The 16,912-nt window shown below is 42.4% G+C and overlaps 2 protein-coding genes across 4 annotated transcripts; both read right to left on the bottom strand.

Moving 5' to 3' along the window:
• Positions 1 to 1,170: 1,170 nt before the first annotated feature.
• Positions 1,171 to 5,562, bottom strand: RPL22L1 (ribosomal protein L22 like 1; the record flags this gene model as incomplete). The annotated part of the gene is made up of 4 exons (XM_083441039.1): positions 1,171 to 1,506; positions 3,017 to 3,138; positions 3,734 to 3,826; positions 5,554 to 5,562. The coding sequence occupies 4 exons, from the start codon at positions 5,560 to 5,562 to the stop codon at positions 1,362 to 1,364; spliced, it is 369 nt and encodes a 122-aa protein (XP_083297165.1). The 3' UTR covers positions 1,171 to 1,361.
• A 1,169-nt stretch (positions 5,563 to 6,731) lies between these two features.
• Positions 6,732 to 16,610, bottom strand: EIF5A2 (eukaryotic translation initiation factor 5A2). Of its 3 annotated transcripts, none has more exons than XM_083442471.1 (5): positions 16,254 to 16,610; positions 13,466 to 13,655; positions 12,046 to 12,150; positions 10,738 to 10,869; positions 6,732 to 9,772 (listed from the first exon to the last, which is right to left on the bottom strand). In XM_083442471.1, the coding sequence occupies exons 2-5, from the start codon at positions 13,628 to 13,630 to the stop codon at positions 9,713 to 9,715; spliced, it is 462 nt and encodes a 153-aa protein (XP_083298597.1). In that variant the 5' UTR covers positions 13,631 to 13,655; positions 16,254 to 16,610; the 3' UTR covers positions 6,732 to 9,712. The 3 variants fall into 3 exon arrangements, with proteins under 3 accessions (XP_083298597.1, XP_083298598.1, XP_083298599.1); XM_083442472.1 differs by lacking the exon at positions 16,254 to 16,610 and adding an exon at positions 15,744 to 16,138; XM_083442473.1 differs by lacking the exon at positions 16,254 to 16,610 and adding an exon at positions 14,628 to 16,119.
• Between the last annotated feature and the right edge of the window lie 302 nt (positions 16,611 to 16,912).

Below are 16,912 nucleotides of genomic sequence, written 5' to 3'. Positions count from 1 at the left end.
AGGTTAAGAACGGACTTCCGGAACGAATAAAGTACGTAACCAGAGGTACCACTGTAAATTATTATTATTATTATTAGCCAACCTAGCACCATTTAGCTGCTTTGGAATACAACACCCATCAGCCTCAGACAGCACTGGTGTGTCCACTACAGATGTGAGTTGTAGTCCAAAACATATTGAAGGCACCAGGTTGACAAGGTTAGGCAACTATTGTTTTATGTTGCTACAGCTTAAAAAAACACATCTTCTCATTTTTAACATTGTTGCTGGAATTGTATTAATATTATTGCTTTCTTTTTGTTTGCAAATCATCTTTAAAGTTGAAACAGTAAGATCATCAGGGTTTGAAGGCACACAATGCTGCAACCTTGCTGAAGTCACGCCAGTCTGGTCAGTGCTGGGAGGGGAATGCATCTGAGAGCCACATAAATCTCACCCTGAGTTATTGAAGGCAGGCTGAATACAAGTAGAAAGGCTGACATCCACCTAGGTCATGCTTCAACTTGACCCACCTAAATCAATGGACTTAAACAACTTGCCTATTGAATTCAATGGGTCTGTTCTTGAGTGTTATGAACACTGATCACCACCCATAATGAATAATCACGAATGCAAACGGCCGTCTTGCAGATAGCCACTCACTTTTGAAAGTATGGTTACCAAAAATTACAAATAGGGCTTGCATAAAATTATTCCAACAATGCTCTTGCTATATGCATGGTGCTGTCTGGAAAGGCGGAATAAATCACTTGCATAACCATTGTAGGGAATTTACCTTTGGCCAAACATAATAGCGGAACTGAAAGACTAAGACTTTTCCTCTGAAATTAGTTTCTGACTTAACTGCCCTAACCAGATTATTCCAAACCAGCTATTATTGGCTGAAGTCATTCTACACAGGAAACTCTGCAACCACTAAATATATATAGAGCACAGTCTAGAAACTGCTTAAATTGATCACGTATGAGTACACTATACACTTAGTCCTGTATGACTATGGTGAGAATTCTGAGATAAGAATGGATTTAACAGTTTTACTAGAACAATTATATAATGGACTGGTCAGTCACAGAGATTACAGGAATGTGGCCATTAAGAATAAATATTTGACTGTGTTATGTATTTCAATGAAACATAGGCAAAACCTCATGTCCACAAGAGAACTGCAGATTATAATTTATCAGGAGGCTCTTTTAATGAAACTTTTGAAACACAACAAATCCCAGGTGCCCACAGCAATCTATAAGTAAAGTCAGTGTACAGTTTTTCTTTGGTAATAAATGATTTCATTCACATAAATAGATGATTCATGTGTACACGCTGTGCACCAGGGAAGACAATGCTCCACATAAAAGCTTATTCTACTCCTCGGCTTCGGACCCTTCGTCATCATGGCTGATCTGGAAATAGCGCAGTTCGTAGGTCTCCTTGTCAGACGCAACCACGCGCAGCCAGTCACGGAGATTGTTCTTCTTGAGATACTTCTTTGTGAGATACTTAAGGTACCTTTAACACAAAAGGCCAAGTGATTTTAAGTGTATGATGTAATTTGATCACAAGCGTTTACAAAGACATGATACAAGACAGCAGTCGATGACTGCGAAAAGCAACAATGATTATTTGTTGAGCAGCTGACCCTTAAGACATAGCCTGTCTAGCAGAACACCTAAGTCTGCAATTCTATAGACAAGGGAGAAATTTTAATGGTGCCCAATGGGGATTACTTCTGAATAGACATAGAACTCAGAACCAGAAAGTTCCCAGTCGAAATTTGTTGTTTCTCGTGAACTCACTGAATGGACGTAGGCAAGCCACTATTGTTATCTGCCCCATTTACAACCAGGAGGTCAAGCAGACCCACCTTACAAGATTGTTGAAAGGCTGAGAAGTATATGAAAAAATCTGAAACTCTTGAGGTGCTATATAAATACTATTACATGTGATGAAATGAATCTCCATATTAATGCAATCTATCTTAAAAGATGAACTTAATTCACCAAAGGATGAGGGCCATAGCTCAGTGGTAGAGAACCCCTACACAGAAGGTCTTAAGTTCAACCCAACCCTCTGAAACCCTGGAGTGCTGCTGCCATCAGCCTAGACCAGGCAAAGTCTGTGGCAGCTTATTGCTTGGGGTTAAATCCCCCAAAAAAGCATCAAATCTGGTGCTCTTTGAAAAAAGCTAAATGGTTTGACTTGGTATGGGACAGTTTAATATGATCCTGTGAGTGACGAACTGAGTAGGCAAAAACTAGGCCACTCCAGGAATTGCCAAAATATTACACTAGGTACCCCCCCTGCCCGTATGGGCCAGTCTTGACAGACTCTAGAGGCCGGGGGCCAGCGCTGTCTGGAGACACTTCTGGCCAGCGTGACATTGCTGCTCTGGCGAGCCAGAGCTGCACACAGAAACGCCGTTTACCTTCCCGCTAGTAAGCGGTCCCTATTTATCTACTTGCACCCAGGGGTGCTTTTGAACTGCTAGGTTGGCAGGCGCTGGGACCGAGCGACGGGAGCGCACCCCGCCGCGGGGATTCGAACCGCCGACCTTTCGAGCGGCAAGCCCTAGGCGCTGAGGCTTTTACTCACAGCGCCACCCGCGTCAAATATTACACTGCTCTCCCACAAAAAACAACAACCTAAGAACACATATTTGGAAATCAAGTGAAATCCATTAGCTTCCTTTCAAATATATCATACTAGTTAAGAAATCAACTGTAGGAAGCTGGGGCAAATTAAATAGCCCAACTTCACCTTCCAGTTCTCTTTCAAAAGCTGATATTCCAGAACAGAACTGTGAATAGTCTTCAGGTGTCAAGTGTGCGTTTGGCACAGACACACATGCTAAAGACACGGGATAATAAACAGCCTCAACTGCTACTACTTCAGGTTAGCTTAACTGGGGAATTTCAACTAAAGCCACATTTTAAATTTGTTTACATTTCTTGCTACGTGTCCTGAGGTTTGAGCTAAAATCAGAAAGAAAAGCCCACCACACAAAATAAAGAACACCCACCTTTTTGAGAACTGCCTTTCAGATGTCACTGTGATTTTGTTCTTAAAGCGTTCAATATGAACTACATTTCCCAAGTTTCCAGTTTTTCCATTGACCTTAACTTTTTCCTTCAGGAACTGTTCCTAATTCAAGAAAAACAAAAAAATGCAACACTAGGGAATGGTGCCCTAGATGTGGAACTAGGGAAGTGACCCTAGCCAGAAAATCCATTATTACAGTCACAAATTGCAAATAAATCATGCAAGAATCAAGAAAATTGAATAGAAATATTCCTATTAATGTATACAGTATCTGTCTCTCTCTCTCTCTATATTTTAAGATACCAAAACATTGGTACGATACATAGTCATTTGGTACGGAATCCATCCGGATTATGATTAAGATAGTCACTAAGCCAGGCTAAATAATTATCCCATCCAGGTCTGTAACTCCAAACCTCCCTGCTCAAGCAAAGGTAATTGCAGGCAGTAAGAATTAAAACAGGATGTGATTAATTGGCTGGGAAAGATTTACAGTTGTAGGAGTCAAGTTCTTACCCATAGGCTGGATTGACTAAAGGGCAACTATTTATCATGAATTTTACTATAAACCCGCACAGACTTAATTTCCTTTAAAAGAAACCTCAAATATTTGAATTTTTTACCTTCCTTCCTTAAGTTTCAATGTATGTTGCCATTAAAACATGACCAAAGAAGTGTGAACAGCAGAACTACTTACAAAATTTCCTGAATCAAATATTCCATCTTCTACAGGATGGGTGAGGTCAAGGCTATACTTGCATGTTGATTTTTTCAGTTTCTTGTCCTTTTGCTAAAAGAAAACCAAACATGCCCCTGAAGTCAGTATTTATTTTATGATCCTTATCTTCGATCAGTATAGACAAGAGGAAATATATACCTCATATATCATAGATGCCTTAATATATTTCTCTACTTAACCAATATTCTTTATCCTGTAACTTTCACTTAACACAGAAAATATATTAGCAATCAAAATTTCATCACCTACCCTCACTACGGTGCAAGCAAAGCACAAGAATTAACAGCTCTTTAATAGCTAACTTTGTTTTCCTCTCAAAGGGCTAGCGACAACTTTTTTGTTACCCTATTTTAGACTAAAATAACGGAGGACCTTGCGCCAAACAAACAAGAGCAGTTTCTACCACGAGCACCAACTAGAATCCAAAGGGCCCATTTTCAGGACCTGTGAGGTGGCAGAATCTGGCTAACCAGGGTAGTCAAGGTTCTTAGGAACCAGTGTGGTATAGTGGTTAGAATGCTAGACTAAGATATGGGAAATTAAGGTCAAACCCTCACTCAGCCATGAAGCTAACTAGGTGACCTTGGGCCAGTAACTACCTCTTCGCCTAACCTACCTTTGAGTGTTCTTGTGGGGATTCAATGAGAGGAAGAACGATGTACAGCACCTTGAATTTTTGCTAATTAAACACTATGGTCTTTTAAAGGGGGGGGGGCAAGGCGTATTGTTTTTGTTACTGTGTATTTTTGGGTTTTTATATTGTAAACCACCTTGTGATCCTCCGATGAAGGGTTTATAGAAATTTAATAAATAATAACAACTCGGGGGGGGGGGGGAGGTTGGACTTAAGTGCTATGGAAGACCAGGATTAAGTGTCATTCCTTCATTTGTGGCTATCATAGTATTGGGCTCCCCCTCCCCTTTCTTCCAATGTATACCTAATGTTAAGATGTACAGTGGTACCTCAGGTTACAGACGCTTCAGGTTACAGACTCTGCTAACCCTGAAATAGTACGTCAGGTTAAGAACTTTGCTTCAGGATGAGAACAGAAATTGTGCAGCAGCGGCTCCCATTAGCTAAAGTGGTACCTTTGGTTAAGAACGGACCTCCAGAACGAATTAAGTTCTTAATCTGAGGTACCACTGTATACCTAAAGTTAAGCGGTGGTAATACACAAGATGCAGAACTGGGGACACTCATCGTTTACTATTGCCAGTTGACATTTATTTATCCACGGGCTTTTCAAGATTTCCCATGTCCCTTTATGGATGGATTTCTGCTGGAACAGCAAACTTGAGTGACCTTCGGATGTTGCTGAACTTCCAGACAGCGGGGCCCAATGATCAAGAATGACCTCAAATTGCAATCTGGCAACATCTTCCTTTGCGTGAGAGGAGTACGAAACCCATCCCCGAAAAGCACGACAACGTGAATGAGGTACCTGTCGGCTTTATTAGAAAATCGGCAATGAGTTGATAGTTCTTCACAAGAGTCCTCCAGACCTTATTTCGCATTATGTACGTGATCTTGCAAAACGTGTGTGGCGCCCATGAACTCAGGGTGCCAAACACGACAGGCAATCCTACTGAATTCAACGGGCTTACTCCCCAGTAAGGGGGGGTTTAGGGTCACAGCTACACAGCAGCCTCCCAACAGCCCTGCAAGGCTTACTAGTGTGTGGGAAAGGAGCAGGCGAGGGAGAGAGGAGTGAGCAGGGAAGCCTTCCTGTTTTCCTTTAACCCACCCGCAGCGCGTGTCTCCCGCCTCAGAAACTCACCGGCACCATCTTGGCCAGGCAATGGAGAAAGGGAGGGCGGAAGCATTGCGGCCGCGCTTTTATAGATATCCGCGCCGTGACGCAATGACGTGCAGCGTGGGCCACGCTCGAGGAATAAAGGAAGAGAGTTGACGCTCGGATCAGGGAAGAGGGGTAATACTTCCGGGTGCCGTGCGCCCGCTCGTTTCCGGTAACGTGCGCACACCGGAAGCTGCCTGATACAGATTCCGGCCGGTGGGTCCTGGTGTCTCGGCGCTTCTTTATTTGGGGGGATTTTCAATTTTAATCAATAAAAATAAGAAACCCAAGGAGCGCGAGGAAGAACCGACTGGAAGCAGCTTTCCAGGGCAATAGATAGGGGGCATACGCAGCCCCGGGTGGAGAGGCTTGGGACTGGAGTCCTTCTGAATGCCGAGCGAGGCTCTACCTCCGAGCGACACCTCTTCCCAAGGTTCCCTAACAATTGCTGTAGGATTTTTGGAACCCGTAGTCTCTGTGTGGAAATGCCGCAAGGCTTCACCACACCCACTCACCCCGCATTTTAATGCAAGCAAGCTATTCTTGGAAAAGCGCTTCCCAATTAGACAAGTACTATTTAGGGTTGCCATATTTCAAATGAAAATCCGGATTTTTTTAAAAAAAATTCCAATTAACAAATCAAAACCAAAATAAATTAACACAATTATTATTATTTGAAAAAGGTTTCCTGCTTAGGATTTTCCTGGATATTTGACTGATTTCCACCGGGAAACTTCTGGATGTATGACAACCCCAAATACTAGCTGGCTAAAAATCTCTGCCCACCTTTGAAGTAACAGTGGACTACATTACAGGGGTTCAAGAAGCCCCTTCCAACCCCAAACGTCTCCCCTCTTTGCAATGCAGTAGATATTATCAATCAGTTTTAGATTTTGGGTGTTCGGTCCTCCCCAACCTTGTTTTACAATGGGAGAAATATTGGGCACCTTTGTGCTGTTCAAGCAAATATATTTGCTCAAGTCAGTTTTTATTGGGCAATCCACAGCAGCTTTCCTTTTCAAGTGAGATTGTGATCAATGATGTATGCTTAATAAGGAAACTACAGTATGGCCACATCCTTATAGAATTCATAATCTGTGGAAGTGCATATACAAGGCATTTATTAGCAGCTGTAGGGGAAAAAGTCAAGAGAGTAGCACTTAAGTTCAAACTTTATTCTCATTGTGATCCAAATCATAATTCAAACTTTTCAATAAAACAGTCGTTAAAAGCCAAGAACTCTTAACACATGAATACGCTATTACAGAAATGCAGAAAAAATACAAACCTTTCAAGTTTTGCTTTTAAAGTCAAAAGTCACTCCTGTACAATGAACACTGCATCCATTTGCTAGCCAGTAGGTATATTGCATACTTGTCTGAGCTACCGTATGTGGCAAATACAAAAACCCCTTCTCCCCACACGTTTACAATTATATGTTAATGTAACAGTCACTGATCATGAGCGTTCACTACAAGACCTAGATAAAACAATGTAAATAAAAGCCACAGAGATCATTGTCCGAGTTGTACTGTGGAAATGTGAGTATAATGTATGAGAGTCATATGCTTTACACAGGATAAAATGTTTAAGCACAGCTTGTTCTATGAAAGTTTCCAGACACAGCCAACATTTCCATACTTAAAGCTTACTGCAGTCAAACATGTCATCTAGTCACTAGAATAGCTTGGTCACAATGTTTGACTGTGTTAGACTAAGGTTCAATGTACTAGAACTCTACTTGCATCATAGGCATGCTATAAATTTATGGAATACAAAACCCTGTAAGACTTTCAAGCAGCTTTGTTAAAATAATCAACTTAAGCTCTTTCAATTCTTCACAAGAGCAGCCCTGAGAAGAGTATATTCAAGTCATGGCTCAACTAGCAGTGGTTTTGTTGAACAAAGACACAACAACACATCAAGAGGTAAAGTTGGGTTTTAAAAAAGAAGTTCCTAACATCTGAGGCAAGAGAACCTACAGCACACTGAACAAAACATCAATGGACCCAAACAAGAAAGCTTGCACCATTACAGAACAGCAGCAGGACTGAGTTGCTCATATCAACAGCCTTAATTTTGGCTTACAGCTTGTTAGAAGAGCTTCCACCTGCTCCAACAAAATACAATTTGTTCCAACTATGAAGTAAAAACCATTTAAAAGTGAATTTAGAGAAACATGATTACCCTGAAATAGCTTAAATAACCTGAAAGATACAGTATTAAGCTTTTATTAGCAAAGTTAGTTTATTGTAAACCTGGTGGGTTTGTAGAGACTGCTCTCTACTAATGAAATGGCTTTGCTATTGTCTTATTGTAAATACTGTAGTTTTTACTGGTGAAATGACATTGCAAAACCTGTATGCAAAAGAGTGCCATACAGCTCTACTTAGCAGATTTTCCCCCCATCTAGTCTAGATATTCTGTGGTTCCAGATTGCTAAAAGTCAAGTTGAAATTAAGACAGTATGTTTTCCGAAGTATAAGAGGGCACTTCAGTAACACATTTCCAAAAGCCACCTGCCTCTACACATTTTAGTTGCATACGTCCTTAAGATGATGCAAGCAGTTAAGATGTTAGTAGGACTCTTCAGATACTATGACACCAGTTTACTTCTCAAAACTGTTCACATTCATGACTAATGATACTAGCTGAGTCCATGTTTCAAACTGAGACTTCTCATTCAAACCATGAATATTGAGAATCAACTATCTAGGAACACTCACATGATTAGACTAAATATGCTAAAATCCTTCAGCTTTCCAGTAGCCCTAGATCTTGAAATATGTAGTTATTTACTACCACATCAAGACTGTGCTTTGTTCGAGTGTTTATTGCCAAATCAATCTGCGTTGTGCCCCTTCTCTGCATAGATACTTATAATATAGAGCCCACCACTAGACCCTGATGCAGTTCATTTACACCTGTTGTCTAACTAACTTCACTGATTAAAGGGCAACCATATTCATAACTGAAGCTCAAAATCCTGTTTCCTATGCACACAAAAAGCTGCCAGTAATGAACTAAGCACGTTTTAAGAACCCAGTCACTAGTTCAAGTTAGTCAGTTGCTACCAATATTTAAGGCAAATTTAAGTTAGGTTGGTGTCCCGCAAAATGCTAATGAAGCAGAAGTATGATCTTACGAAGTTGAAGGTCATGTAGACAAATTGTCTATTAGCGATTAGGCATTTGTCTGTTCAGTGTAATCAAGTCTTGTACAAGTAGACTGTGAGTCAGTGTGACTCTTTAACACAGCGCTGAAGTTCTTGTACTTGATAGAGCACTCTGTCATAGTTCTTTTTGGGACTGTACAACCCATGACCTAATTTCAGTTGCGTGAAACCAGGCTCATATTAAGCCTTTATACAAGCTAGTATGTGCACTTTTGATCCATTAATAAAAAGTCAAAAAGTCTATTTGTGCTACAAAACTAAAGAGTTAAAATCAAAAACAAATATGCCTAATACTGAAACACTTGAGGCATTCCCTTCTTTTAAACTAGAAGAGTGGCTGAACTCCATGTTGAAATCAAAGGCCTCTAGTGAATCTCCTCTCCCTCCCTCCCACCCCAAGCTTTTGTGCACTATTAACCAGAGTATGAAAGCATCCAATATTCTGGATGTTTGCATCACAGGCAAATGGTGACATGTTAAGAGTGAGCCAGCCAGCAAGACTACAGATATAAGTTTGTTGTACATGGCCATCAGCACTGGCATTTTGATCACATGAGTTCCCTTGTCTCCAGCTCAATGACTATTCACAGTTCAGTGCAAGCCACATTTCAAGATAAAAGTGGTTATTCGCATTTGTTTAAAATGTTGTATTTAAACACTATTCTTACTTACACCCAAACTTAGTACTACCTTGGTATTGGCACTGCTATACAGTCTCATTTGAGCAAAGCATACTAGTTAATACCTCATGATCTAAAATGACAGTTTTGACTGCCTTGCCATTCCTGTAAGCACTTGAACTTCAGCAATTTTAATATTGCCAAATGGCTTGCAACATTAGCCAGCACTATTTTCAAACAAAGACACGAGGTTGCTAGTGAAGGTTATAGCTTTGGTGATAATTAGAACTAAAATAAGAAATCTGCAGTTGCTGAGATATGAGCAGCTGCTCAAATCCAGATGGTCCTATTTGCAAGGTTTTATGGCTACAGCACATTCTTCACTCATTGCACACATGACTGATACCTAAAGAAGAGAGAAAAAGCATTATTAGGATACACAAAACAGTTATTACATTTACAACAAGTGTTGTGATGGTAACAGAGTTCTAGACCAGTATTCCAATTTTAGTCAACCTCCCAGCAAAAAGCTAATTACAAAGCACATAATTAAGCCAATCTAAAATAATAGTAGCTTGAGTTCAGCTGAAAAATAGGAAGGAGAAGTATTTATAATAAAGACAAGCTGAGGAATATAACTTTAACTTATCCTGATCATCTAGTTTAGGAGGGCACTGATATAACTTTCCATGTAATTACTTTGGCACCAGGTTTTTTACAAAATGAGACAGTGGTTCCCAATTGGAGGTCTGCATAACCTATCCAGGGGGTCTATGGCTCATCAACTGCTCGGGACATCTCATTTTTTTTAGGGCTATGCTCTTGTGTAGGAGTGTGGTCCAGAAGATGCGCGTCACAGTTGTGCTGGGACATTTTGGAGGGGGTATGGTGTCACCATTGACGTAACAAATATTACATTTTCAAAAGTAGAGGGACCATGGCTTGGCTTTTGAAAAACAGGCAGTCTACAGTACTTAGCTACTTAGGAACCACTAGATTTACATGTTGCTTTTTGTTACTAGTGTGATGCCAAAGCTTCCCATGGCTGATATGTTCTGCTTTGAAGGTATAATGTATTTATTTTAAATGTGTTGCAAGTTGCTTGGAGACCTTCAGTTAGTAAGCAATTAAAAAGTATAATAAATAATATGAATGAAGAAAAAACCAACTGCAATTACAAGAGATAAGCCACTTATTAGTTCAGAATAGAAAACTAATTCCACTTTATCCCCCTTTCTTTTCTCCCCATTAAATTAAGGCCCAGGAAGTTATTTTAGATCAACCGTTAGCAGCAATAAAGTACTTTCAAGGTAACTTGGGTATCAAAAGAAAAATAAAACCCCAGACTTTTTCAAACCTCTGAGATTTTACCTGGAAATCTTCGCCTGCATTATATTTCCCCTCTATTTCTTTGCCTAGTTCACCTTCTGGCACCTTCAGATCCTCACGAACTTCACCACTTTCTGTCAGCAAAGAGAGATATCCATCCTGTATACAGATCAGCTGCAAGAAATTAACAATTCCAATTCAATTTTATTCATAATTGAATGAAGTTCAGTCAAAAGTATTGGCATATGGATGTTGCTTTCTGAACTTAGCATTTTGCTTCTGATTGCTACAGACCAGTGGTTTTCAAAACTTTTTTCTCTGGACCACACTTTCAGAATAAAAATGTATAAAACAATGTGAATGAGAATATGAATCATTCACATATTATATTTATTGACTGTCCTGGAATCTTTCTGCCACACTTGCCATTGTCTCCTGCTATATCAATGTGGCACACCACACCGTTTGAGAACCACTGCTACAGAAGAACAACCTTGCACATTTCTAATACACAGAACCCAGTTTCAACCATTTTTAGCTCAGGATCTATTCAGTGTGAATCACAGCTTTAGTCACTAAAGGGATAAAGCTAAAAATGCTGTATTCAGTAGCACTTTCTAGCAAAAGCAGCTTTGAAACTGAAAAATATAGTAAGATGATCTAAAACTGCCAATTAATTTTATATGTGGCTCCAAATATTGCTATTGGCAGATGTTCTGCAAATGTAATTTGCTTCAAATATTCCTGAATATTTTATAGCAAAGCCTATTGAAGAAATTGCTACCATATTAACCCAGCATGAGATATTTCATAGTACTGCAAAGTACCTGAAGATAGTTCTACTAACATACACTATGCTCTGTATTTAAACATATCACCAAAGCAAGGTACTGCACAACAAAACTGCACAAAATTTTCAGTCTGACAGAAACAATTCATCTTAGTCTGGACACAAGGGGAATATTTAGGGCCACTTGTTTTATTAAGTGTATGCGTATCCCATCTTTTCTATTAGCATGCTCAAGGTGGCCCCCATCCTACAAAATCAATTCATAATGATGATTTGATGGCATCGTAATAATCTCTCCACTCCCTCTAATGATGGCATTTTATGTTCTTCAGTGGGTTAAGTATTTGACTGGAAGGGTTTGACCAAGGGTTAAGTATTTGACTGGGAATGGGATGTCAGAGGTACGAGATTACAAAACCCAGCTCGTTTCGATGGGTCCTTTGGAAGGCTAAGTAATTTAAGGCGTGGAATTTTAATTAAGGAAGCATAGTTTTTTCACAGGACATCAGGCTATGCCCAGAAGGGACTTTCTATTTGTATAGATTAAAATGTAGACTTACTTGATAGTCATTCCTCTTGATGTTAGGAACATCCATGTTGTGAGTGGAAGGACAAATATCTTCATATTTTTTGCCAGTGAACACATCAATGCCAACTAGGTGGACCTAGGAGAATGTTCATGCACATATATTTAGGCTACCAAGAACAGTATGTTCCAAGAACAAAGTTTGGGGTAGGTGGGGGGAGAGAGAAAGCAATGAGAAGTAATTCATGTGCATCCACCCAGAGACTAAAGCTGGAACAGTTCTGTAAGGAAAAGCCACATATAATGATACTCAAATTACAGTTTATGATTGACTAGAACAAGACAGTCAAACACATGGCCTGAATCCTGCATTCGACCCTCAAAGCTGTTTTTGGCAGCCTTCAGCAACATTTGACCCAAAACCAGTTAAGGAGGCACTGAGCTTTGGGAAGAGTTGTCTCTACACAACTACACTACAACTCCCACCATCCCCAGCTAGCAGGACCAGTCGTCAGGTATGATGGGAGTTGTTGTCCAGCAACATCTGGGGACCCAAGGTTGAGAAAGGCTGGGCTAGCCTATACTGTACAGTATCTTACTTCAGGAGAAAAAAAGTCACGAATGATTCCATCTCCACAAATAGCTTAGAATTCTGAGACAGTTTTCTGTAACCAAAAGTTAGCATTTAAATCGATGTTTGGATGTAGCTTCTATGCTAACTGCCTAGATTCAAGTCACCTATGCATGCCCATCACCTTTAAGAATCCTTCTACCAAGGAGATATCTTACTGAAGAACTATCAAGATCATATTTGTGTATGGCAACAGTTCTGAACTTAAGCATGTGCTTAGATACAAATTACACAAGCTCCAAAAGAGAGGCTTGAGTACCTCAAGCTACCTCAATTTTCTGACTTAAATTCACAAGCTTAATCCTGGCGTGCTCCAAACCCAGGAGGACCAGGTTGTGCTGCAGATCTGTACTGATTCCCTTCTCACCCTCACCATCGGATTCCCTCCATTTGTGATGTAAAACTAGAGAGGAGCTTATGAGCTTCCAGGATGTTTGTAATCCTCCAAACCATGATTTGGAGATTATGAATGCAATGTCTGAACTGAACCAGTGTACCACTTGGAATCAGATAAATCATTCAGACAAAGGTATTTATGGAGATTGCAAATTTACTAAAACAGTGAGTGCTATATTGGGGGACTCATTTTCCGTGCTCTCCCCTAGCAGAGAATGCCACCCAAGTCAGAAACCTTATACTAGGACAGCCAGCTAGACTTGCACTACAAGGAGAGGACAGATAGTGGCAAGTTAAGTATGACTGGACCATGCACCTGGCAAATCTGATGTTAATGTTTAATATTAGTAAACTAATATTCATTGAAGAGCAATGTTGGCATACCAGAACAGAAGTAAAACTCAAGAAAGCTCTACCAAGCAATTACCTTTGCATGACCATGCTTGCCAGTCTTCGAAGTTGACATTTCTACAATCTTGCAGGGACGTCCCTTCAGCACCACAAAGCCATTTTTGCGGAGTGCAGAACACTGCATAGGATAGGTGGCAGAAGCACCAGCATCTCCAGTGGTAAAATCAACTTCATCAGCCATAGTATGTAGTGTGTTCTGGCAAATACTATAAAATTTAAAAATAAATTCAGTTATTTCATGTATCAGTTACATAATAAAGTATTTGTATCTTTAAGAGTGTTATAAATAGATATGCAGATGAACACAAACCATACTTCAAATATAATGAACCATGTTACAGAAAGTACTACGCTCAGTCCAGCATTGAACATATCAACATATTCCACCTTCACTGCAAGTACAACAGAGTTGTGAAATGGAATAGCTGTCCCCTGTGGTCACCGAGTACACATCCTAAAAATGCTAGCTCAAGACTGCAGTATGAGATGGGAAGGGCAATATTTTACTCTCAGGGGTCCAAACTGCCATGTTATATGGCTCAGCCAGGGCATGGGGAGAGGAGGAAGAGAAAAGTTGCAGGAGACAATGGTAACAAGGAATGCAAAATTACAATTACAAGATTTATAAGAAATGGAAATTTTACAAGATTTATAAACTGGGACGACAGATTTATAAATTTGGTTTCTGAAGCTGTGGAATAGCATTTTGGGGGATTATTGAAGATTAAGTGCTACTGTCCCACACTCGACTTAAACATGAACACAGTATTTTGCTGGCAAATGCCAGCTCCTATTTGGGGAGAGCTACAGGCGCTGTGCGTTAAACCACAGAGCCTAGGGCTTGCCAATCAGAAAGTCGGCGGTTCGAATCCCCAAGACGGGATGAGCTAGGTCCCTGCTCCTGCTCCTGCCAACATAGCAGTTCGAAAGCACGTCAAAGTACCGCTCCGACAGGAAGGTAAAAGCCGTTTCTGTGCGCTGCTCTGGTTCGCCAGAAGTGGCTTAGTCATGCTAGCCACATGACCCGGAAGCTGTATGCCGGCTCCCTTGGCCAATAAAGCGAGATGAGCACCACAACCCCAGTCGTCCCTTTACCCTTACACACCACAGCAATTATAACAGTAACATGTTTCCCACACACTCTGATTGTATGGTGAAATATACAACAGAGTAATTACCAGTGAATGGGGCTTCTTATTACAGGATGGTTGCGGCAGCATGAAGCATCCCATCTCTCAGAAGTGCCTTTTTGGCAACAACTACAGCCATTTCATGATATTACAATCACAGCAGTTACCCTCAAGCCAGAAATGAAGTGCATGGGGAGAGGTGATGTGAAAGAGCAAAGGGATAACTAATACAGGGTGCTTACAGTAGGCATTTTGTGGTGGTTCACAATTCTGGCAGCCAAAGCAAGTCTACTTATCATTTAGTGATCTCAGGAACCTGTTTCATCACTGTCTAAAAGCCGTAAGGGTGTACCATGACTGGTAGGCAATGCAGCAGATAGGCGTTAAGCAGCTGAAGCAAAAGCAGATGGGGCTGCTGCATCACTAAAACTCTCACAAGAGAATGGAATTTGAACAGATACAGAGCTTATTTTACCCTGCATGACAAACGGGATTACTCTCAGAAAGAGTATGTGAGCATCTTAAAGATATCTGGGTGCCCACTATTGCTCAACAGAGGGGGATGGTGTACTAGGTATGGGAAGATTTGACTAGACAACCTTTGGACAGACGCTACACATCAATTCTTAAGAGGAACAAGGAAGCTTAGTAGGTGTGCACTTTCTTTCTCTTACACACATTGAGCACACAGGGCCACGTTTTGACCTACCCAGCCACCAAAAGCGGGAACCAATGTGGGAAAACAATGGCCCCTCTACCTGTTAAACCCCAAAAACACATTCCAAAATCCGCAATAGGGCAGTATCCTTAGTAGGGCGTTTTCTCATCTTGGTTAGTCCTAATGGAGATGGCCCTAGAATTGGCATCCACAGTCACGTACGGACCCACTGTTAAAACCGTGTTTATGGAAGACAATGTTACTCAGCTACGGGTGATCGCCAAAGACGTCGACGACTATGAATTCTAGCCGTTTTCTTGGGGACCAACATGGCTGCCTTTCCTTCTTGGGTAATTCTAAAGACTCGTGACCAAGAAGCAAAAAGGCCATCATGGATGGAGAAGCTGCGACCCCCCCCCCGGCACTGCGAACAGCTCCTAACCAGTTTGGTCGGGATGTGTGTGTGTGTGTGTGATATGAGGTGGTGTAGGCCCAACGCTATCTACCTGGCTATCCTGCACGGCAAAGGGGTTGGGATGGATGACCCTTGGGGACCCCATCCGGCTCTACGGAGGGCACCGCTGCTTCCCCGCGGAGTACACCGTTATTATGCGGGGGGAGGGGGAGTCACAAGGCCAATTTAAACATGGTTTTCCTCACAGAGCGGGTAATGAGAGAAACAGAGCTGAGCAAACGATCCGCTGGCCTGGGAAATTCAAGCCCCCGCCCCCCGGTTCCTCCATCTCCTCAGCCTCGAGTCCCCCCAGCTCCCGCGAAGGGAGGCGCCCCGCATGGCCGCCTCGTGGGAAGAGCAGGCGGCGCCGGGGAGAAGCCTGAGGGGAAGGCGCCGGCCGCCTCGGACCCGGGTCTGCACCAGACCAGTCCGGCCCGGTTCGCCGTTGGCCTGAGAGGATTCCAAGCGGCCCGCCAACGGCTCCAACGGCTGAGCGGAGGGACTAAGCCGTGGGGGGGGGGAGGGGGCGCCGCACGCACCCGCGTCAGGAGCCAGCACTTACCTCCCACGGCGCAGGGAAAGACTGGAAGAGCGTCGCAGCAACGCGCACGCGCAGAGCAGCCGTAAAGGGAGGCGTGTGGGTGGAGAAAAGGAGGGAGGGAGAGAGAGAGAGAGCGGGAAGGGGAGGGGGGAATCCCCCTAGGCGTGAAGGGAGCGCGCGCCGTACGTTCCAAATTTAAAGGAGGGAGGAAGAAAAATCCCCTCAGCCCCGCCCACATCGGGTACAGGTTATCCTCCTTCGCCATTGGCCGCTTTATCGCCCCACCCACGCAAGGCGCGAGCCCGGACCTACGCGCCGGTCTCTACGCCACGTGACGGCTTTTGCCTCCAGGACGGCGCCGCCTCCGCCTCCCTCCGCCTCCTGGATGTCTACACTTTTACGGCGTCTGTGATCGTCATCTGCCTGCGCCAACTCGCGGCTGAGCCAGGAGTTTTCGTACACGTGTGGGCGCTTCGTAGCATGTGCTCGGCTTTGCCCGGAAGCAGTACGGAAAGCGGCTTGGATCAAAAAGCCTGGGCTCTTGCCCCGCGCGGCATTGTGTTGAAGCGTGCTGGTAGTTAGTGGGTTGGGAGAGCAGCAGCACCCCATCTTTTTTTCATACGAAAATGGTTAAGAAGCTTTGTGGAGTGTCAGTAGGTTGGCACAAACCATGACGTTTG

The sequence above is a fragment of the Podarcis tiliguerta genome (assembly GCF_965153285.1).
Source record: "Podarcis tiliguerta genome assembly, chromosome: 5".
In the NCBI taxonomy this organism is placed as follows: Eukaryota; Metazoa; Chordata; class Lepidosauria; order Squamata; family Lacertidae; genus Podarcis; species Podarcis tiliguerta.
The sequence above is the reverse complement of the archived record's forward strand: the minus strand, read 5'-3'. Positions and strand labels throughout refer to the sequence as shown.

What these genes read in the sequence shown, in the direction of transcription:
- EIF5A2 (XM_083442471.1), bottom strand. Translation starts at nt 13,630, where the DNA reads ATGGCTGATGAAGTTGATTTTACCACTGGAGATGCTGGTGCTTCTGCC. An exon ending in GCAAGCATGGTCATGCAAAG is followed by an intron (nt 12,151 to 13,465) that starts GTAATTGCTTGG and finishes ACATTCTCCTAG; the next exon opens with GTCCACCTAGTTGGCATTGA. An exon ending in TCAAGAGGAATGACTATCAA is followed by an intron (nt 10,870 to 12,045) that starts GTAAGTCTACAT and finishes AATTTCTTGCAG; the next exon opens with CTGATCTGTATACAGGATGG.